Source organism: Budorcas taxicolor, chromosome 11 (assembly GCF_023091745.1).
Source record: "Budorcas taxicolor isolate Tak-1 chromosome 11, Takin1.1, whole genome shotgun sequence".
In the NCBI taxonomy this organism is placed as follows: Eukaryota; Metazoa; Chordata; class Mammalia; order Artiodactyla; family Bovidae; genus Budorcas; species Budorcas taxicolor.
In genome coordinates this window covers 62973161-62996893 of record NC_068920.1, presented here as the reverse complement: position 1 = coordinate 62996893, position 23733 = coordinate 62973161, and the positions used below count along the sequence as shown (strand labels likewise).

General features: G+C 44.5%; 1 protein-coding gene across 1 annotated transcript in view; it reads left to right on the top strand.

The window, feature by feature from the left end:
* The window catches only part of TMEM131 (transmembrane protein 131), a 178161-nt gene that overhangs the window by 141901 nt on the left and 12527 nt on the right, over positions 1-23733 (top strand). The window contains exons 19-32 of the mRNA XM_052647523.1: positions 849-935; positions 2507-2659; positions 2760-2835; positions 2992-3109; positions 5398-5536; positions 5651-5760; positions 6668-6734; positions 11392-11543; positions 11951-12093; positions 12535-12721; positions 14031-14216; positions 15016-15174; positions 15794-16374; positions 20947-21122. Coding sequence (XP_052503483.1) covers positions 849-935; positions 2507-2659; positions 2760-2835; positions 2992-3109; positions 5398-5536; positions 5651-5760; positions 6668-6734; positions 11392-11543; positions 11951-12093; positions 12535-12721; positions 14031-14216; positions 15016-15174; positions 15794-16374; positions 20947-21122 — 2334 coding nt within the window. The remainder of the gene's footprint in view (positions 1-848; positions 936-2506; positions 2660-2759; positions 2836-2991; positions 3110-5397; positions 5537-5650; positions 5761-6667; positions 6735-11391; positions 11544-11950; positions 12094-12534; positions 12722-14030; positions 14217-15015; positions 15175-15793; positions 16375-20946; positions 21123-23733) is intronic.

The following is a 23733-nucleotide window of genomic DNA, read 5'->3' as shown; positions in this document are numbered from 1 at the left end:
AATGAAAATCAGTGAACTTTTTAAAGACTTTTTGTGGGATTGACATGTTGCATTCAATGAGATTTTTGAAGGGATGTGTTTCTGCCAAGTGTAAATATTTTTATGTGTTCTTTTAAAGCTCTTGGGAAGTTGAGCACTGCTGAATTCAGCAAGCTACCGTTGTTCTCCTGCCTGTTTTCACCACATACAACCCCTGCCCCCATGAAAGCAGACTCATTCAGAATAAATAGAATTGGTCTTTTAGTAATAAATGATATGTTGGGAGTATGTAAAATTAATTATCTCTGAAAGTGAGGAATCCACATTTATCACTTTTGATAGAAATAAGTACATTTCCTTAGCAAAGTATCCTTGTGAATTCCAAATAGGGTGTGAGTTGAGATTTAAAACCTGGAATATTCAGCTCGTTTTTTAAAAAAATCAGGTTGACATTAATTTATTGCTACGTACAAAAAAGTAGAGAGCTATGTATCTTTTAAAAATGCTGGATTTTTCATGCATTGTTTTAAGAGTATAGTTGGACTTTCCTTTTTAAATTAATAATCTGCAAAATCACCTATACTATGAAAAATCTGTTCCTCATTCCTTCCCCATTGTTTGGTCTTGTTTACCTTGTTTTCAGTGAACCACTGAGAAGCACATGGAAAGGTATTTCGGTGCATTTTGTGCAGTATGTGGATAGATTAAACAGTATCCATGGGTGATTTTAATTTTGCTTACCAGTTGGTTATTGCTCATGTAAGTCCCAAGGTTGGTTGTCTTAAATCTCCTAAAATAGTGCAACAACTGCCAGGTCAGTCTAGGACTTACACACTTATTTCTCTGTGGTTTGTTTCTTCCCTCCACAGATCCTAACAATTCCTGTGAAGGCTGTGATCGCAGTGGGTTCTCTGACTTGCTTCCCAAAGCACATGGTTCTTCCACCTTCCTTTCCAGTAAGACAGTTAATTTGTAGACTTGTTGTTAATTATCTTTCTTTCTACTGCATTTTACTCTGGTTAGACTGTATATAATAAGAGTTAGACTTAATCTCACCACATTCCCTGATAGCTCAGTTGGTAAAGAATCCGCCTGCAAATGCAGAAGACCCCGGTTCGATCCTCGGTCAGGAAGATTCACTGCAGAAGGAACAGGCTATGCACTCCAGTATTCTTGGGCTTCCCTTGTGGCTCCGCTGGTAAAGAATCCACCTGCAGTGCAGGAGACCTGGGTTCAGTCCCTGGATTGGGAAGATCCCCTGGAGAAGGGAAAGGCTACCCACTCCAGTATTCTGACCTGGAGAATTCCATCGGCTATATAGTCCATGGGGTCACAAAGAGTCAGATACGGCCAGCGACTTTCACTTTCACTTTTCACCATCATTGAACTCTTTTTACTATGCATTCTCTTAATTTCTTTGTCTTTTAATACCAAATTTTAGACCAGTGGGTCTGATCATTTTAGGCGCTCAGGCTCCTCTGTCCAGGGGATTCTCCAGGCAAGAATGCTGGAGTGGGTTGCCATCTCCTCCTCCAGTGAGTCTTTCCCCCCAGGGGCCAGCCTGTTGCATCTCCGGTTTTGGCAAGCAGATTAGTTACCCCTGGTGCCACCTGGGAAGCCCTGATCGTTTCAGACTTCTCTAAAAATCTAGGAATCAGGCCATAAGATTCTGGTTCTGTATTCAACAAAAAAAAGGAAAAGGTTATAATATGATTCTTATTGATGATTATTTCAATCACGTATATATTTTTTAATCTGGCACCCTGGGACTTCCCTGACAGTCCAGTGGTTAAGACTCAACACTCCCAATGCAGGGGCATGCGTTTGATCCGTGGTCAGGGAACATGGTGTGCTCCATGACAAAAAAAATAAATAAATCTCTTTATTAAAAAAAATAAAATTGGTACCCTATCACAGGAAGAGACAGCTGATAAGCACAGTCATTGGTAATATAATGATTTAATCTGTATGCTTCATTTTAATACGATGCCAGCTAACCTATGTTTTTAAAAGATGTCTGATTTCTCTTTGGCACAGATAGTATTTTTTTTATATAAAGAAAATACTTTTTCTGAGAAAAATCTGATTTTTTTTTTTGTTTCTCGTTTAGCTTTGGATTTTTAGAATTCAGTGATTTTATAATTATTTCATCCTGAATTTGGTAACTTTTAAGGTAGCCTGGCCTTGGTATAAACAAACCTTTCTTAACAAACTGATAGTGACTGTTTCCTTCATTCAAAGCTAGTTCTGCACCTTTGTTATGTGAGCACTTTTACTTTAATTCATTTTTACCTGATTGCAGAGATTTGACCTGCCAATTTCTCTGTAACAGGCCTTAAAAATAACAATGAAATACATATATTCAGAGGAGGGCCTCTGATTACAGATTTAAAGCTTATCAACTTTTGAATGTTCTAAGGGTCCTTTGAGCTTTGGTCTTCTGTAAATATGTCTGTCTGTTCTAAAGTGTGTGTTCTGAAGAAAATCCAGCCATTTACAAATGAATTTGTTTGTTTTCTTCCTTCAGGGGAAAATAGTTCATCAGAGTTTAAATATTATGAATTCCTTCTCACAGAAGGTAAAGATCCAACAGATACGATCTTTGTCAGAAGATGTGCGTTTTTACTACAAACGATTGCGGGGTAATAAGGAAGACTTGGAGCCAGGGAAAAAATCAAAGGTTTGAACGCGTTGTATTTGCAGATTCCCATCTTTTTGTCCTTTGTTATTGTGACCTTCCATGGATTGGGGATTCATGGTTCTCCTGTGCCCCTTTATAGATTGCAAACATTTACTTTGACCCTGGATTGCAGTGCGGGGATCATTGCTATGTCGGCTTGCCTTTTCTGTCCAAATGTAAGTCATCTTACTGTTCTCTCACGCCTTCACTACCTCCCCAAGGTACTCCCGTTAGTGATAGGCTGCTGCTTCTAAAGCCCACCCCTACATCTCGATGCTGTAGAAATCATCTGAGGGGCAGAGTATGTCATACCATTTGTCCCTGTGTTTTAGCTGAACCCAAAGTCCAGCCTGGCATAGCCATGCAGGAAGATGCCTGGGACACTGACTGGGATTTGCATCAAAGCCTGTTCAAGGGATGGATGGGAATAAAGGAAAACTCAGGTCACAGGTAAGTGGTTTTGCTGTATATAAGTGTTTGAGCTACCTTTACCAGTTTGAAACATGATTATCTAAAGTTATTCCTGTATTTGGTTATTTTATTTCTCTGTAGTGCCAAAAATGTGCCTAATCTTCAGAAAACCATAATGAAGCATCTTGAATGGCCACTGTGATTGTGTATTTCTCAGAAGGACACACGCTACCATTTTTGTCTTTATTTCCAGTGCTCTAGATGGAAAGTCACAGAAACTCGACGAAGTTGTCCTTGTGTAGGATGAGTTCTGTGTTGTGCTTAGTGGATCAGTCATGTTCAACTCTGCAACCCCATGGACTGTAGCCTGCCAGGCTCTTCTGTTCATGGGATTCTCTAAACAAGAATTCTGGAGTAGGTAGCAATTCCCTTCTCCAGGGAATCTTCCATACCCAGGGACTGACCCTGGGTCTCCTCATGCAGGTGGATTCTTTACCATCTGAGCCACCAGGGAAGCCCAGCTTCCATATCAGACAGCTATTTGCATAAGAAAGAGTCTACCTGCCTCTGACCTCTGTTCAAGGCAAGGAAACACTTTAAAAGTTGAACCTCACCATAGGAGGAGTGTCTCTGCTCCTGGTGCAAAGAACTGCCTCCTCCCTTTCCAGTGCTGAATCTGCTAGGGTTCAGGTGGAAAGTGTTCACATTGACAGATCAGTACCATACCTGGATTCAGAAGCAAAGACACATTTATATGTGGCAGTTTAGAAATTTGACCTTTCTGTGTACTTCCAAAGACAGTTTGACTTGAAAACTGATAAACACTGTTCTTCTCCATTGGCTAATTTGAAATATATTTGTCAGCATCATCAAAATCTTCCAGTTTATTCTAACATAGTATTTTCAAGCCATGAACAGTCAGATCTGCAGGTTTCTGTGTATCTGAACTACCTGCTGTGAAGGGTTTTCTTAAGGCAAAAAGAGAGGTAAATTTTACCTTTAAAATGGTTAAAATTAGTACAAAGAGACTTCTAATGAACTCACTGCTGCTGCTGCTGCTAAGTCACTTCAGTCGTGTCCGACTCTGTGCGACCCCATAGACGGCAGCCCACCAGGCTCCCCCGTCCCTGGGATTCTCCAGGCGAGAACACTGGAGTGGGTTGCCATTTCCTTCTCCAATGCATAAAAGTGAAAGTGAAGTCGCGCAGTCCTGTCCGACTCTTAGTGACCCCATGGACTGCAGCCCACCAGGCTCCTCCATCCATGGGATTTTCCAGGCAAGAGTACTGGAGTGGGGTGCCATTGCCTTCTCCATTAAGAGAACACTAATTCAGACACTCCTTGGTTCTCCAGTTTCCATGATAGATGTTGTAATGTACAGGTCGCCTCTGTATTTTAACACCCAATTATGAATAAATGACGGGTAGTGCTGCCCTTGGCTCACCTGCCAAGGATCCTCTTCACCTCCCAACCACCGAAACCCCTGCCTTTGTCTCTGTGAGCCTAGTGTTCCCCACTGAAGACCCAGGCTCCCAGCCTGCCCTGAGCTACCAGGTCACAGCTGCATAGTGAACGTGGCATTCTCCCCACTCCTGCCTCTGTGTTACCTTGTCAACAGGCGTATCACAGAAAATTCAGTACCAGTATTCTTATAAAACTGGTACTCTCACCAACATTATGGTACCATAATTCAGTGCTCTTATAGTATAAAATAGGCTTCAGTGTTTAGCCCCCTCTGTAGTACTGTTTCCATAGGGAATGTGTTCTGAGTTCTAAACAGCTGGTTTATAAACACTTCTAAGTAGAGAAATAGTCAGATGAGGTCCTGAATATTGCTTCATATATATGTCTACACAAAACCCTCATATATATTATCGTTTCAACTGACGTCTTCATTGCAGAGTAAGACTTTGTGGGTTTTTTTCTCAAGTGGGAAAGGAGCCATATGCCAAGCAGTGTGCTGCCTTCTCATTAGTTCAACTGAAATATTTAGCTGCTGTTGGTATCTAGATCTTTCCACTAAACATGCAGGATCTTTAGGATCCCCATTACACCCTGTCATCTGGATATGCCTGGCTGGTCACTTACACATTCAGTATGGAAACAGGGCAGGTGATCGGTGATAGATAGTTTGCTCTCCGTGCCGAAATAGAGACCTCTTCATATGTGTCTGTGAAAACAGAGTAGAATGTTAGGAGCAGGTAAACCTGTGTTTATTCAAGGCCAGAATAAAATTTCTCAAGTACACAAGCCTAATAGAATCGCATGTATTGAGAAAACTCAAGCATTTCCGTTTGATACAGTGACTTACAAATTGTGTCTTCTAGATTGAGCGCTATGTTTGAAGTAAATACAGACCTTCAGAAAAACATCCTGTCAAAAGTTTCCGCCGAGCTCTCCTGGCCATCCCTCCTCAGCTCCCCCCGGCTCGTGAGGTTTCCCCTCACTAATACAAACTGCTCTTCAGTAAGTATCCAGAGTGCCATGGGCCTTTGGAAATGTGTCATAGTGTGATGAAGTATCTGCTCTTCTTTCTAATGGGGCAGATCTTTCATTTACCACCTCTTTATTTTGTTTAAGGAAGAAGAGATTATGTTAGAAAACCCTGCAGATGTTCCTGTCTATATTCAGTTTATCCCCCTGGCTTTATATTCCAGCCCTTCCATCTTTATAGATAAGTTAATATCAAGGTAAGCATTGCTTCATATCATCAAAATGTTTCCATGTGAACAGTGAATGATCATTTACACATTTAAAACTTGGTTGTTGTTCAGTTGCTAAGTCTTTGGGACTCTTTGTGACCGCATGGACTACGGGTATATTATTGTCTATAAAGTAGAAACGTCAGGATGTTCTTAAATTAATGCTTACATAGGATTGACTCCTTTGTGGCCACAGCACTCTGGATTGTCTGTATCCCACAGGAGGTGTTCTGGGGTCTCACGAGCATTTACCTCCAAATCTTTTGTCTGATAGAAAGTTGTCAGTGTTGTTCAGTCACTAACTCGTGTCTGACTTTTTGCAACCCCATGAACAGCAGCGCACCAGGCTTCCCTGTCCTTCACTATTACCAGAGTTTGCTCAAACTCACGTCCATTGAGCTGGTGATGCCATCCAGCCATCTCATCCTCTGTCTCCCGCTTCTCCTGCCCTCAATCTTTCCAGACATCAGGGTCTTTTCTACTGAGTTGGCTCTTTGCATTGGGTGGCCAGAGTATTAGAGCTTTATTGCAGCTCATAAACAGTAGATTTGCTTAGAGAAATCTTGCATCTATAATTGAAGTTGAGAGAACGTTCTAGGGAGAGAACGAGATATTACATTAAGCATCTCGAAGAGCTTCCAGTTTAAGACAAGAAGGAATCATGTAGAACTCCTTCCTAAAACAATATAAAGAGGAAGCAGGTGGAGCCTTTCAAATATTTTAGTTTTAAAAGTGAAGAATCAACTGTAAATTGTAGCTGCTTTTTGAAGGCTATTAATCTGATAATATTGATCTCAAAATCTGCTGAAAGGTAAACACAATCTTGGTAATTATTCTGCAGCCGCTTTAACTATGATGCTATTCACAAAGAGTTATGTGTGTTTTTTAATTTGAGGTTTAACTTAAGTAAGGTGGCAAAGATCGATTTAAGAACACAAGAATTCCAAGTCTTCAGAAACAGTGTAAGTATTCAAACTTCATACAATTACAAAGAAGTAATTTTATGATATGACCGATGCAATGTGGAAGAAAAACATTGACCATCCTTAAACTGCCTGAAAGGCAGGTTACTGAAGAAGTTCTGAAGAGTCCAGTAATTCTTTTAGAGGCATAAAGTCCAGGAGGAGTGGGTGGGATTTAGATCACCAGGAGGCATGCTGTGTAGAAGGTCCTATTTGTGGGCATTAAACATTAAGCCCATAATAATGGCTGCCAGAACCTCTGAGAGGATGCCAATGAGGTGTATAGACTAATACATGATTTCTTCTTATTAAGCCTCAAAATATTGAGCTTGGTCATTTAAATTTTTATTTTGGAAACTTTGTAATAAAATTGTAAACTCCATGAAGGCCAGACCCATGGCTGGCTGTATTCATGCTTAGCACAGTAGCACTTACAGTTTTCCCTCAACAGATGCTTTTGAACTGCTGAGTGCATACACAGGCTGGTTTGTTCTAGGACCAGATAGTCTCTGTCACGCAGGCCAGGCTGAGCAGCCACTAACCCACCCATGATTATGTAGGAACTTAGAACTTCCTCGTGTCAGTCAGGAATCGGCACTCGGAACTAACGCTGCCTGCGAATCGGCCCAAGTCCCTTGGCCTGCGCGCCCTTCCTCCTGCCCAGCTCATCTCGTCCAGCCTGGACAGCCTGTGCACGCAGCCCCGCTGGCTGTGAGCTCCCCCCGGGTCCAGCCCCCTGATTTCCCTGACTCCTCATTTACACCCATGTTAACTTTGGTTTCTGTTTTGTTTTCCATGTGTGGTGCCTTGTTTCCCAAATCCGGGTATAGGCTCCTGGAGGACCTGTCTTCTACTTATCTTAGTTTTTCTCACATTTATAAAACGAAAGGTGTTGAATGAATAAGAGTGAGAGTCTAGTTAATCTTCCATCATCTGAATGACTTTGATGGAAACGGTCATCTGCCCCTCCGTTCTCTCCTCGCTGTGGGCCCTTGCCGTGCACAGGTCCCAGTCTGTCAAGGAGCTGTGACTCGGCTGCTTCCCATTTGGAGCAAGGGAGGTCGGCCTCTGGGGTCATCATGCCTGTGTACCTACTAGCTTGGTCACCTCGACCAAGTGTGTCAACCTTTCCAAACTTAAGCCTCTGTTGCGATGTGAACTTAATAATCTGGATGTTACAGGGGTTTTTAACAGATAAACCAACATGGAAGCCCTTAGATGAGTCGCTTGGCGAATAGGAAGCCCTCGGGGAATGTGGACTGCATGAGTCAGCCTGGGCTCACAGGCGAGAATGGAAGGTTTTCAGCATTCCCCGAGTACCTAGTGCGTGTCAGCATCATGTGGGGCGCATTCACGCTTGTAATTTCACATAACCATTACAGCAGACTGGTTGAGCTGTCACTAACCACCCTAAGAGATCAGTACTTCGCATGGTCTGCTGGTGGCGGAGGAACGGAGCTCAGGGAGAGGAAGTGACTTGGCCGAGTTCATACCTGCGATGGCTGGCAGGGCCAGGCTCACATGTAGCGCCCCCAGAGTCAGGGAGCCCTTGCCCAGGCTTATGTGGCACATGGGCGTTACTGGTTAGGAATCACTAACTGCTCTCCAGCCACATGAGTTATGGTTTTTTAAGTATGTGTGTTCTTTCCCATAATTTTATGTTTTAATCTATAAAACATATATTAGCCAGACCTTTATCGAATACTTTTTATAGATCTATTTTTAAGTCAGTCTTGTATAAGAAAGTTTTTTTCTAAGTAATTTTCAATTTTTTTTTTCTGCTGAGTAATAGGTAGAACACTAGACTGAAATTTAGAGTTTCATATTCTAATCCATGCCATTCTCTTAGAATCATTTTTATTTTCTTTGTTTCCATCCATAAAGATACCATAAAATAATGCCATAAAAATAATAAGTTCAGGGTTATCCAAATATCTAGATATTATCCAGATATCTAAATGATAATATCTAGAAAGTTCAGTAACCACAAATTCCGTTCACTCTGCTTTTATAAGGAGAGAAAATACACATAAGAAGTAAATGACCTAGAATTTGCCGTTCTTATCTTACCAAATCTTCGGTGGTACCTGTAAGATGTAGGTACTATGAGAGGTCGGAAGATGAATGAGAGTGCCCTAGATCCAGAAATTTATTCTAAATAAGGAATTCTGGAGGAGGCCTTCGGGTCAGCTTCAAATAAATTCCCACACAGTTCTCTACGGTGCTGTAAAACTGTGGATCTGAAATTATTTGATCTCAAGATTCCTTTACAGTCTGAAAAATAATTTAGGACTTCTGCTTTATCTCAGTTTTTAAAAATTATTAAGGACTCCAGAGAGGTTTTTTGTTTGTGCGGGTAATATCCGTCAGTATTGACCGTATTAGAAATGAAAACTGAGATCCTTAAAATAGTGATTTAATTCATTTAAAATAATGATAAGCCCATTCTGTTTGATAGATAATATAAAAACGAAAAAACGGTTTTGCAATAAGAACAGATTGTTTTACATTTTTACAGAGCTCTTCAGTGGCTCTCAGACTTAATATACAGATAGATTCTCATGTCTGCTTCTGCATTCAGCCTCTTATGATATGTTGTTTTGGTTGAAGTATATGATAAAGATCTGACCTGACCTGACCTGACACATTCATGTAATTGCAGAAAGGATGTCTTAATTGCCTTTTTAGCTATTGGAAGCTCTGCATATGTTAGTGAACCAATCATTTGGGAAATATTGGTTCACTAACATATGCAGAGCTTCCAAATGTTGATACAATTCACTCTGAAGTATGCAAAAAATCATGTTCATCCCTGTAACCGTGAATCTCATCAGGGAATTCTTTAACTATTGGGAAGCTCTCAAGTTCACAAGGCCAAAATTCTAAATTACCCTCAAACAGTCGAATTTTACCACTGGCGACAAATGCTTCAGTTGCTCTCCTTAAAGGAACAGATGGACTTCATTTTTATGAAAATGTCTACTAATTCCTCCAGTCTGAATAGTCATATATTGACTCTCAGTCATTTTTCAAACAGAAATGGAGCCCCTTGAGGAAGGAGCTAGTTCTCTTGGCATCTCAAACAATAGCTCTTCCAGACAGCATGGTTCAGCATGCTGCAGGGGGCGCTGCAGGCATACTTTGTTCTATCACACAGTATTAAAAAGCCTCATGCTCAAGGGTTGAGATTTAAGATTAATATTTATTACTAATCAGTCACAGGTTTTGGCTTTTGTTTTTGTTAGCTGTAAGTGCCTGGCAGTGAAACCATGGCTACCAGGGAGGTTTGATAAGGCTACCTTGCTTCTAGCTAAAGGGTCAGCAATTTTACTTACCCACCATTGCTTTTGCGTTTGCTGGCCATCAGTGCCAATGTTAACACAGTGAAAAAGGCAAAGAAGTTTGGTCTGTGTTGTGAAAGTAGTTTTGACACGCCTAAAACTACCTCTCAGATCCCCAAGGGTCTGTGCATCCCTCTTCACGAACCACCACTATGAAAATCACTGAGTGTTAGCCCAGAGGTATCACAAAATCCTGAAGTATTTTCCATGTCATCAGAATTTGTTTGTTGGGAATATAGGTATAGTGTATAATGTGTTTGTCAGTTACTCAGAACAGTTTATTTAAAGGGAACCTGTTCACCAGCCATTTGGGAGCAGTCGGAACACTGTCATCCTAGTAGACATTGACAGAGAAGAATTTTCGATGCAGGAAAAAGATAGCCACCTCAGAAGAGAGAGTTGAAAAGTAGTGTGCTTCACAGAGTTTATTAGCTATGAAATTATGTCCATAGAATCATGCTGTTGAAATAGATCTGTGTATAGTAGAAAATCATAGAAAATTCACTCTCCTCCCACAGGTTAGCAGGTAGATAGAGTGCCATGGACATTTATACCCAAGTACTACCAGCCCTTCCACCCCCAAAAAAGTTTAAGTTTAATGTTACTTGAAATCAGAGCAGTGTTAACTATGATTTTTTTTTTAATAAAAAGCAAATCTTTTTAATCTTATCTGTAACTGTCAAGAAGTCATATTTTGATTATTAAACTGAACTTATTATTTGAACTTAAAATCATCAAGTGTTTATGAAACAGTAATAAGGGGCTTAGCTTTCAAAATAAAATTGAAAGAGAGATTGATATGAATTGGAAATACCATCATAAATAAAATGATGCGGCCTTAAGACTGTGCAGCCAATACCCTTCTGAGGAGAGAGGCAGGAAAACCATGACTGACAGGTGAGGGGCAGCACCAGTAGGCCTTCAGGGCGCTGGGCTCTGGCCACACAGCTGCTCGCTTTGTGTTAAAGCGTTGAGCTGCTCATCTCTCAGGTGTGTGTCCTTTTCTGTTTTTTTGTCATGTTTCAGAACCTTTAAAGTTAAAAGATCTGTACACAAAAACAAATGATTAGTACAAACATGAAGACTCTGGTGACCTGGGGAATAAAACCCCTTTTGGGACTTAATGTAGATTATGAAGTTGTCATCATCAGTTGCTCTGCTTGCCAGCTATCCAGGATCTAAATCAGAAGGGATAAATTTGTTTTTATAGTTAGTCATTTTGAGAAACTAATACTCGGCTGTGGATGGGGTAAAGGGAAAAAATATTTTCCAGAAAATATGCTAATGACTCTTGTTTGTTTGCCCAATGATTCAAGGCTCACCCACTGCAGAGTTCAACAGGATTCACAGAGGGCCTCTCCCGACATTTAGTTTTAAACTTAATTTTAAAACCTGGAGAAAAGAAATCTGTCAAAGTAAAGTTTACTCCAGTTCACAATAGAACTGTTTCCTCCCTAATCATAATCAGGTATGTTCTGTGATTTAAGTGTGGGTTGACTTCCAGTACTTACATAAGAGTCCTTTCTTGATTTGTTTCAGTATTAATATTTGCATTAATTTATTTATGAAACAGGGTATTCATTTTGTCAAAAATATGCACACACACGCACACCACGCCTCATGAAACATAACGTTGTGATTGTATTTTTAGCTAAAAGACACGAATAGTATCTTATTGTACCATGTGTGACTCTTGAAAATGTAAAACGCTTGCTCTTCGTCATGTAAACATTTTTAAATTTTTTAAGTGCCAATGTTTGACCGTTAAATTTAATGTGTTAATCTTCACATTGTTTATAAAGTAGCAGTAAAATTCAAGATCAAGATTGTGCAAATTTAAGGGGAGGACAATCTGGGCTTCTTCTTCTTATGTAGAAATAACCTGACTGTGATGGATGCTGTGATGGTCCAAGGACAGGGGACGACCGAGAACTTGAGGGTGGCAGGCAAGCTTCCGGGCCCAGGGAGCTCCTTACGCTTCAAAATCACAGAAGCACTGTTGAAAGACTGTACGGAGGGTGAGTGTTCTTGTCATAGGTATGTGCACAGATTCCAGCGTTCCCTTTTCAACAGTAAGTAATTCCAGAAGCAGGAACACTGTTTCTACATGGGCATGTGCACGTATGACTGATGAGTACTTCAGACTTCAAGGGAGAGCACCCGGACTCGCTTTCAGAGTTGTTGCATTTGGATCTTACAAGCTTTGAAGTATCAGTCTTCATTGCATACCTTAGCTGATTTACTCTGAATGTGAAATATAAAGCCTAATTAAACTTCCACCATCTAAAATGACTTAACAAAGAAGAGAACTTCCTGATGGAACGTGGGTAGTGGCTCATCCCTTTGGCCTGAGGAGCTCCGTCATAATCTCTGGGATACATTCGTGAAGGATGTGTTATCGTCACTTGGACCTGGTGCACAGGACAGCAAGATTTATACCCCTCATTTTTTTCCTTTAGGTATGAGACTAAGGGAACCCAATTTCACATTGAAAAGAACATTTAAAGTAGAGAACACAGGACAACTTCCAATTCACATAGAAACCATTGAAGTCAGTGGGTACTCCTGTGAGGGATATGGCTTTAAAGTCGTCAACTGTCAAGAGTTTGCACTAAGCGCCAATGCCTCTAAAGACATAGTCATTCTGTAAGTATTTTCTCATAAGATGATGAATCACTAAATCTTCTTTTTTTTCCCCACTTAGTCTTTGGTTATTTCTTCATTTCTTTATTTTCAAAATTGTGGAAACTCCAAAGTAGATCAGATAATCTTAGAAACCAGTTCCAAAATTATTTTCGATTTTTGCACCTTGTTTTATGTCCCTGGATATGTTCCAGTGTCTCCTGGTTCATTGTCTATGGAAAATTGAATAGAATTTGTACCCTGCTGGTGTGGAAAAATTGTATAAATTTTAAATATGTTGAATTAGTTCATGGTGCTCTTCAGGTCTACTCTATCCTTCTGCTTTTTTGCCTATTCTTTCTATTTATTTTTGAGCATTTGATATTGAAACTCCAACTAAAAATCTTATCTACTTAAATAATTATATAGTGGAACTATAAGTATATATGTGTGTGTGTGTGTGTATAGTGGAACTGTATGTAACTTTATTTGAAGTCTCCTGTAAATGTGTTATCATGCTTTCATAATTTAAAAAATACTTAATTTTTAAAAATGTTCAAGGTTTTGTAGAGAACCAACTCTAATATCATTCTCAGTGTAGAGCAGACACCTGTGTCACACACGTGCAGTTTTTCCACATGTGTGATTGTTTGGTCAGAAAACAATGTTAATGCCTACATGTGTAATAGTTGCAGCATGTTTTAACAGTTGATAACCTGTTATAAAGTTTTACAAAGTAAAATGTAACCCCTGTCCCTTAGTTGAATGATAATTTCATGGTCTTCAGTGGACCTTTACTTTGTTAGCGCCTCTATCACTCCATGTAAGGCATCCCACTCTGCACCTGAGGGAACAGTGGGGAGTGAGACACCTTTCCTCAAGGTGCAGATCATGCGGTTGGAGAGCATACAGTTAACACAAAAAGAAAATCATTAGGACAGAAAGCAGCGCTTGAGGAGATGAACATCAGTAGGGCTAGGATGGGTTTCTTGGGGGGAAAAAAGGCATTATTGCGAGTGTATCATGGGAGAGGAGAGTGAATTAAATACAGAAAAAAGAAAGGAAAGAAAAGAAGCTCAGAGACTTCTCTCTGAATTAATAATTATGGAAAGTCAACCAGTGTTCTCTTTCTATATAGTTTCTCTAATTATCCACAAAATAAAGTTGTTTTGGTTAGTTAACCTCATAGGACAATACTTTGTCCATCTGAAAATGAGAAAGTTGAATAAAAGTGCTAGTCTCTAAAATTCAGTGCTGTTTCAGAGGTATTGTATTTAAGCTGGTTGCAGCATATTTTTAAGAACCTAGCCTCACTGCCACCTTTGTGTTTCAGGTTTACTCCTGATTTCACAGCTTCTAGAGTCATCCGTGAACTGAAGTTTATAACAGCCAGTGGCTCTGAGTTCGTGTTTGTATTGAATGCATCCCTTCCTTACCATATGTTAGCAACCTGTGCAGAAGCCCTGCCCAGGCCCAACTGGGAGCTGGCTCTGTACATCATCATCTCAGGAATAATGAGGTACTCGTGTCTTCTTTCGAGGTTGGTGTGTATATATCACCTGACGCTGTTGATTATGGCTCCGCCTGTGTGCCAGGCACTGCTCTGATTGCCAGGGATCCACCCAACGGACAAAAGAGGCAGCCCTCGAGTCAGGCTTACAGACACCAGTGGGAGCAGTCAGACCCAAATAAACCCTTCTCGGGTGACATATACAATAAACCAGAGCCTTTTCTACCTATAAAATTTGTTACACACATACAGTACAGCTTAATTTCTTAAAGGAAAAAAAAAGCCTCATAATTTACCAGGAAATTACTTGATTTGGGCATATAAAATGTACTCAAACATAATAGTTTATTCTAATTGAGTCATATCATACCTAAACAATGTAAAACTGATGAGAAATATTTTTTAAACCCTCAGCATCCTCATCTTTTTTCCAGTCTGTCTTTATGTTTTAAGAATGAGATATACTTGCCTCTCAATTAACTTACATGTTTACCCAACACATCCTTCAAGGGAAGAGAGTTGGCCTAGAGAGTTAGAACTAAAGAGCTGCTTCTTGGCAGAAGGAAAGGTGCCCTCCAGTGTCCACTCTGATTCAAGTGGTTACTTCCTCCACACAAGCCTCCTTGCACATTGGCACACTAGAGAAGTCCGTGGGCAGACTTTCATCCTAAATGCCTTTGTCTTGTCATAGGCATTTTGTTCTTTATATTGTTTTGTACTTTACCAAGAAACTGTGCCCTTAGTATCAAGTCCTGTTGCTCTTGAGCTAACACAGGAACCCGGATTCACCCCTCTTCTCCCCCTGCAGCGCGCTGTTTCTTCTGGTGATTGGAACAGCCTATTTAGAAGCTCAAGGAATTTGGGAGCCCTTCCGAAGGCGGCTGTCCTTTGAGGCTTCGAACCCGCCCTTTGATGTGGGGAGACCATTTGATCTCAGGAGAATCGTTGGTATTTCATCTGAAGGAAAGTATGTGTACCTGCTGGGGATAAATTCTCTAATATGCATAGATTTGGCTGATGTAATTAAAAGAAAAAAAAAAGTTTCTTCTTTTCGTCTTTGCTCAGGGGGAAAAAATTGTAATACCCTGTGTGTCAGTCTGAGTTACTAAGAACTCTTAGAAGATACCAGGTTTTTATTATATTGATGAGGGTTAAAATATTCTACCTGAGGTCAGTGACTTGCTGCCCGAGTTTTCAGATAGAGCAGACCCAGTAGAGTTGTGAAAAGTATCCTGTTTCTTGTCATGAGTAGAACTGCCCAAGGGTCATTCGTATATGCAGTGGCTCCACTGATGAAGTACGTGTGATTTTTTTTTTTTAATTTACTTCTGTACTTCGATATACCAGGTCTTAGTTGTGGCACATGGAAGCTTCGTTCGTCCCTGAAGGCATGCAGGATCTGTGCTTGTGGCATGCAAACTCTGAGCTGTAGCCTGTGGGATCTAGTTCCCTGACCAGGGAACAAACCTGGGCCCCTTCTGTGCGTTGGGAGCGTGGAGACTTAGCCACTCGACCACCATGAACGTTCTATAATTGTCTTTTAATCTTAGATCTCATAGATTGCTATTCCTGATCCTTTTTTTCAGCTTGAACACACTCAGCTGTGATTCCGGTCACAGTCGGGGCTTCTGTGGAGCAGGTGGCTCGGCCTCCCGGCCCGGCGCAGGGAGTCATAAGCAGTGTAGCCCGTCGGTCCACCCGCACAGCAGTCACAGCAATAGAAACTCGGCTGACGTGGAAAACGTCAGAGCCAAAAACAGTGCGAGTGCCTCCGGCAGGACTAATGCCCAGGCGGCGAGCAAAGCCAGCCCGCTGGTCTTGGAGTCCCACGGCGTGGCCCAGGGTCACACCGCAGGCCGGAAGTCCAAGGGGGCCAGACAGGGCCAGCACAGCGGCCAGCACCATGGCCACAGCCCCCTGGAGCAGCACGCGCCCCTGCCGCCGCCGCCAGTGCCTCAGCAGCAGGAGCCACAGCCCGAGAGGCTGTCCCCTGCGCCCCTTGCACCCCCGCCCCGCCCAGAGCTCCCCGGCAGCACCCGGCACAGCTCCGAGGACTCGGACATCACCAGTCTCATCGAAGCCATGGACAGAGACTTCGAGCACCACGACGCCCCGCCCCTAGACGTGTTTACAGAGCAGCCGCCTTCACCCTTGTCGAAAAGCAAAGGTAACCATACCTCCTCACTTCCGGGACAGCGTGACACTCAAGGGGACCGCCGCTGCGTGTGTAGGGGGCTATCTCAGTTGTAATTGTGGTGAGCAGCTAATTTAGCAGGTGTTCTTCTGGCTCACATTCATCTCTGCCCTTGGACTTCAGCTCTTTCGCATCAAGATGCAAATAGAAGTATCCGAGTGTCATAAAAGACACCCATATCTCTTTTACCAAAGTACCAAACACTTACCAAATTCAGGAATTTGTTGGACATCTACTGTTTTCATTTTCACTGCCTGTGATGACTATGTTACAGTGGTAGGTTGAGGGGTTTTTTTTTCCATCATTAAAATAGTTTTTAACACAGTGGTAAAATGGCAGTCATCTCCCTTTTGACCCAAAAATAGGATTTCTGTACAGCCTGTGCTTTAGAGCAGGGATTGGCAAACCACAGCCCGTGGACAGAGTCATCACCTGTCCTCGGGACCAGTGTGCCTGTTCTTCACACATTGTCAGTGCTGCTTTCGTGCCACAGCAGCAGAGGCTGTAAGGGCGGAAACCTGAAAGTGCTTACCGTCCGGCTTTTCCCAGAAAAAGCGTGCTCACTCGTGCTTTAGAGTTCCTCGTGCTGTTTTCACCCCAGGCGACTCAGTGGTAAAGAACCCGCCTACCAGTGCAGGAGACGTGAGTTCCATCCTTGGGTCGGGAAGATCCCTTGGGGGAGGAAATGGCAGCCCACTCCAGTATTCTTTCCTGGAGAATCCCATGGACAGAGGAGCCTGGCGAGCTCTAGTCCATGGGTCACAGAGCGCCGCACATGACTGAGCATGCATATGTGCGTGCTGCATTAATCATCTGTCTCTAAGCAACAGATTGCCCCAAAACCCAGTGGCTTAACCCCCGTCATTTACTAACACAGTTTCTGGGGGTCAGGCCTCTGGGCACAGCTTCGCCAGGTTCTCACCAGTCAGGGTGCCGCCTGGGGCTAAGGTCTTCGGAGGGTTCAGCTGCTGGTGGACCCGCCTCCAGGCTCACTTGGGCGGCTGAGGGCAGGATTCAGTTCCTCGTGGCCTGTTGGACTGCTGGTCTCAGTTCTTGGCTGACCGCGGCCAGCAGCCTGTTGGGTCCTCTCTGTAGGGCAGCTCAGTGCAGGTGGCTTTACCAGAGCAAGCAGGCAAACATTCGAGAGAGAGAACCGGCTGGCCGACAGGAGTCTCCATCTTCTGTGACCTACTCTTGGAAGTGACCTCCCATCACTTCTGCAGCGTCCTCATGAGGAGTGAGCTCAGCCACGCTGAGAGAGTTCCACGCGAGCGTGGCGTTGGGCTGCCTTCACAGAAGCCTGCACACCACACACGCACAGGCGGGCTTCTTTGTAACTTCCGGAGTCCATATGTGAAAAACGGTAAACGGCCTCTGGCTGTGTCTCAGTGTGTTCCCTTTACAGCCTGAACTTTTTCGTGGTTTACTCTCTTCTGTGGCAGCCATGCTGATGTTATTCTGAGCCTGTTTCAGTACCCCTCACTGATGTACCAAGAATTGGTCTGAACAGGGTACTTGGCAGCCCTGAGATGCCAAAAGAAACCTGACCCTACAGAGTCCAGGAGTTTTAGAAAATCTCTTAATTCCAGTTCTATACAGTCTTCATAGAATTACTTGCATTTGGGTTTATAAAATAGTCAAAAGTCTTGAATAATATTTAACTTCTTCCACAGAAATCTTCTTTGTTGTCTCATTTTCCTAACACATTATTGACCAGAGATATTTCCATATTCACTTACATAAGAAATTGCCAGCCACTGGCATTCATTTCTGCAAAAATTCCCTGGTCGATAATGAGTAAATAGAGCTTACATATTTTAGGGTAATTTTTACAGTAATATTAAATGGATGCTTAAGGTTCCTCTTTTGAAAATTAGATCTGGTTACATAATGTGTTTTTCCCTTATCCGGAGCATAAGTAAAATAAATATATATTATCTTTTCTTAGCACGAAGAGAGGCTCTGGCAAAGTGAACCCCTTGTTCCTTGGTCTAAGACAGCCCTCTGACACCAATACAGTGGGCCTGTCTTTTCTTTTCAAGGTCATTCATCTAGAACATAAACTTTATTTTATTTTATTTTTTCATCTAGAACATAAACTTTAAAATTTTAAAAATGTTCTTTACTTTTCACAGTGGTCCTAGAGTCGACCTACTAAAAGCTATTTAATGATGGAGGTGATTCTTGAGGCCACAAAGAGACAGTGACTGCTGGCTTCACTTGAGCAGCCACCCCTTTTGATATTCTTCCCAGCACTGCTGTTGGGAAAGAAGGAATGAGCCAGGTCTTCGTGTTGTTTTTTTCTTCAATAAGTGTTTTTATTGAAGCACAACACACATGTAGAAAATCAGTCTTTTAAATGAACTTTAAAAGACGGGCATTGATCTTGGGGTTGCAGAATAGTGCCATAGTGCTCATTTGCTCAGTCGTGTCCAACTCTTTGCAACCCCATGGGCTGTAGCCCACCAGGCGCCTCTGTCCATGGGATTCTCCAGGCAGGAATACTGGAGTGGGTTGTCGTTTCCTCCTCCAGGGGATCTTCCCAACCCAGGGATTGAACCTGCATCTCTGGCGTCTCCTACATTGGCAGGCGGATTCTTTACCAGTAGTGCCACCTGGATGCTCTTGCGGAACAGTGGTATTAATATATCATAAAACCATTAGCTGGTGGAATCTTTATCATCTCTCTAAAGCTTACTGCAACACCCCTGCCAAATAGCCTGTGTGTTTACATTAAATATGTAATGTTTCTTTCCATTCTTTGGCACTTCTCTTTCCAGAAGTGCCCTGTTCTCTCCCCTGCCCTCCCCAAAATCTCAAAGAAATCTTCTTGTAACGAGCTTCAGGGAAGTCTGGCTTTTTTAGACTATTGAGAATGACCCCTTGTCATAGGAACAGGGTCTCCCCAGCCCTCGCCTTCTCTGGGTTAGACAGCTTGGAGTTAGACATCCAAGTTACAAGTTATGAATTAGACACCCCATCTCTTCTCTATCACCCCTGCAGTCACTGCCCCTCATGGAAGAGGGCCCCCAGAAATACCCTCCTGTCATGGCTGGCCTGAGCAGGGCCTCTGCAGCCGGACAGCCTAGATTCTGTATTTCTCTGGTTTTTCCTCCCGTAACGTGAGCCCTGGGGACTGGCTGGGCACATTGCTGGATTGAGGGTTAAAACCCAAGAATGCACTGAGCCAGGTGCGGCCGCTTGCAGTGTCTGCATTCACTGCAGAAACCGCGGGATCTGTCGCCACCCTGGTGTCTGTCTGCCATTGGCAGTCTGAGGGGCGGCTTTATCTCAGGTGGGGGGCGCCAAGTGCCATGGGGTGGTGAGTCCAGGCTCTGCCACTTACTAACTCTGTGATTTGGAGAAAATTAATTCAAAAGTTTGAGTCTCTGGCGTCCATCAACAGTCACCGTAAGGCATCAGGGTTTTAAATAACGTATATTAAGGAGACATATTTTTAAATGACATAGAATGGGTTCAACAGTGGCAGATGTGGCTTCTGCAGCTGTGCCCAGCCCGCCTGCCCAGGTGGCTTCATGGGCGTAGTCCAGGGGGTTGGCATCCTCCCATGGATTTCTCTGCTGCTCTGTTCCGGTTAGGGTGGAAGCTCCTTGAGGGCAGGGATTATGCTGCTGGTTTTCACTGCCGCATTCCCAGGACACAGCGCTGTAGTGCAGCAGGCACTCAGATGTTGTGGGCTGTTTTCTTGTCTGTCTTAGGAGTGTCCACATTAGTTAAAATAATAGGCCTTTTGCCCCTCTGTTTTACCCTCTGCCCATACATAGCAGTGGCTGGACACTGTCCAGTGGCTTCCTGTAATTCCTCCTCACAGCACTGTGAGGTCCTCTCCCCGAGTCTGCAGATGAGAGGGCAAGGTCAAGGAGCTACCAACGGGAGGGCCGGAATTTGTACTCGGCCGCCAGGGTTCTCGGCACCCCACAAGTGACACACGTGGCAACTCGTGCCGTGTTAGCGCCAAGCTCCCGTCTCCAGAGAGACTTGACGGGATCTCTGGTTCCCACTTCCCTGACTTCTCAAAACCGTATCATCTCTGGGATGTAAGAGTACAGGTGACCCTTGAGCAGCAAGGGCGTGAACTGCATAGGTCCACTTTTACGTGGATTTTTTCCAGCAGTAGAAACTACAATACCACGGGGTCCCCGGTTGGGTGAGTCTGGTTGCAGAGGAGCCACCAATGTCGAGGGCCGGCTGTAACCTGCGTGCGGATTAACCCCCTGTTGTTCACGGATCAGCTGTCTTCTAGAGACACACAGATTTGTGAAAACTAGGGAGTTGACAAAACTCATTGAACTGTACACTTAAAATGGGCGTATCTTATTGTATATCACTTATGCCTCAAAAATTGTTGATCTTGTAAAATATTGTAATCAGAAAGTCACATGTTAATTTGAGAAGCTTTAGAGAAGAAACAGAGAAACCATTACTAATCAAGAGTTCAGCTGCTTCAAAAAAACCGTTTGAACAGCTGTGTTTTCCAAGCTGTTTTAATATCAAGGGTTCTTTTACTTTGACTCTCACCCCCAGGGAAAGGAAAGCCTCCTCAGCGCAAGGTGAAGCCCCCCAAGAAGCAGGAGGAGAAGGAGAAGAAGGGAAAGGGGCGGGCCCTGGAGGACGAGCTGAAGGACTCCTTGGCCGACGACGACAGCTCCTCCACCACCACAGAGACCTCCAACCCAGACACAGAGCCTCTCCTCAAGGAGGTAGGCCAGCCTCGTGGGGCGGGGTGGGCGCAGAGTGCCCGGGTGAGAATGTGTTCCTTTCCCCCGGGGACGAGTCAGGAAGCCTGCTGATAAGGTCGAAGAGTTAGAAATCGGAAAGTTAGGGCCTGTCTGGACTAGTGACCACTCTGGCTCATGAAAACTGTCCCAGATGTTAGGCATCAAAAAAGGATGGGAAGGAATCACACTGCTTTGCTCTGATTATATTGGCTGGGTCCTGTTGTGCCACCGCTGCTGCTGAGTAAGCCCTGGGAGCAGGTAGAGCTGCGGCTGTGACCCAGGCCCCAGGGGTCCCCACGCTCCGAGCACTCTCCCAGCACACCAGGGCGGCGTCCTCACTCCCCACGCTCAGCTCCACGGGCGTTGTGGGCGTCAGGGGTCGCACTGCCAAATGCCTGGACGCCGTGGCCGTGAGGTAGATGGAGGGTGGTGTCACTGCTGTGACTGTGCCGGAGAGCACGTGTTATAAGGTGAGAGGGGAAGTGAGGGCGCAATTCCCTTTGGGCCTTTTTATTTCTAAGCAGCCATATTTCAAATTTAGAATGAGCCAAATAGAGCCTTTAATGTTGTGGGGCTGCATTTCTGTTTCAGTCTTAATCTGGTGGCTTAAGGAATCATTTCTTACAGACATCCAGCTGTGTCATCCTCACCTGTTAACTTTTAAAGTCGAGTCTGCGCGTAACACTTCCTGTCGCTGCCCTCACCTGTGCATCCCTGAGGCCTGGCAGCTGCTCTGGGCCCGCTCAGCGCTGTCTACGGCTGGAGCTGGCACTCTGTGCCAGCTGCTGCAGAGGAGCAGACGGCCAGCTCGTGGTCCTCAAGTGGGGTCTCAGCCGTCTCAGCCCCTTGAGACAGGAACCTGGCCTTTCTGTCCTCGGCGGTTTCTCAAGCACCCAGCACGCAGATTCTCAACGCGTATTTGCTGAGTGCATGGGGAGAAGAGGGCTGGAAAAGACACACGAGCAAATGACCTGCCAGGTTCATAATCTAGCTGGGAAGAAACTAGAGTGTGTGTTTCACACACAAAACAGGCGAATGCATCAGTAACCAAGAAGGAAGAGCAGAAGCGCTCGAAGCATCCGGACAGCGTTCTCAGCACAGACTTGCTCCCCAGCTTTGCTGCCCCTTCTCTCTGCCTCTCCAGCATCTGCCTGAGCACTCCTCCAGAGCGCCTCTCCAGCACTCTGCCCCCACCCCCGCCGACACTCTCCCTTCTCTGAGCTCATCTCTGCTGGTCTCTCTTGCCCCGTCACGCGCTTTCTCATAGACGCTGCTCAAGACCGGCCACCTCCGTGCCTGTTGCCATTCTCCCTGCTGAGCAGTTTTTATTCCTCCCCCTCAGCGCTCGCTGCTGCTGCTGCTTTCAGTCACATGCGGGATTTACTTCCCCTCCAGGGATTGAACCGGTGCCCCCTGCAGTGGAAGCTCAGTCTTAACCGCTAGACCGCTGGGAACGTGCCCCTTCAGCACTCTGGCCTCCAGTTCCTGCGCTCTCGTTTCTTTGTGACTGATGCATTCGCCTGTTGTGTGTGCTTTCTTCCCAGGTAGATTACAAACCTGGCAGGTCATTTGCTCTTGCACATGTGTCTTTTCCAGCCCTCTTCTCCCCATGCACTCAGCAAACATGTGTTGGGAACCTACATAGTGGGCAGTTAAGAAACAGCCATGAAAATAAGAAACAGCCGTGGACAAAAAGGCCAGGTTCCTGTCCTCAGGGGGCTCACGGTCTGCAAAGTTCCCGATGAGTCGAGTGGTCCGGGAACACTTCTGCATGACTCAGCACAGTCTCAGAAGGTGCTGGGGCAGGAAGGCGTTGTACCCCTCTCTGCCATTAGGTGGATGGGTCTGTGTGACCTGTGAAAATCCAGGTTGCCTGAATTGCAGCCTGACCCTGTCGCGTGGACACTCACCTGCCCTTTGGTGGGAGCTCTCCACTGCTCCCAGCAGCTCTGCCCTACAGCCGAGGGTGTCTCCCCGCAATTGGCCCTGTGCGCCCTGACACAGCACCAGGTTTCTGTTTTTTTTCACTTCCTGCCCGTGCTGTGTGTGGTCTCTGCACGTGAGCAGTGCACGCCCGCTTTCCAGGTGGCTCCAGGCGGGGTCACCAGTGCCTGAATGGTGCCTGCCCTGCTCAGAGACAAGCCCCCGGGCTCACGTGTGGGCGTAGCAGCAGCTTCCCCTTAGTCGGGAGCGCCAGGTGCAGTTCCCCTGTGCGCCTGAACTAGGACCCAGGGGCAGCGTTGCCGGGCTCGTCGAGCAGCACAGCGCTGAGCAGCACCTGGGCTGTGGCCTTCTCAGCCGACGGGACAGCTCCTCTAGGCTCCAGTCCCAGCCAGTGAACATTTCTGCATGAAGATGCAAGTTGATCTGTGTCCAGTATCTCCCTCCTGTTAGACTTCACCATCCTTGAGGGAAGGAACTGGGCCCTCCTGGTAACCCTGTTGCCTAACACCAGCGGGGTGACCACGGAAGGATGGTTGAACAAGTGAATGAATAGCTGGGCCCCCCTGGATGGTGAGCATCTGTTGGCATCCCAGCTACTGTTGACACTGTTGACAGTCGTGTGTTACCATGAACACTTGGGCACGCTGAC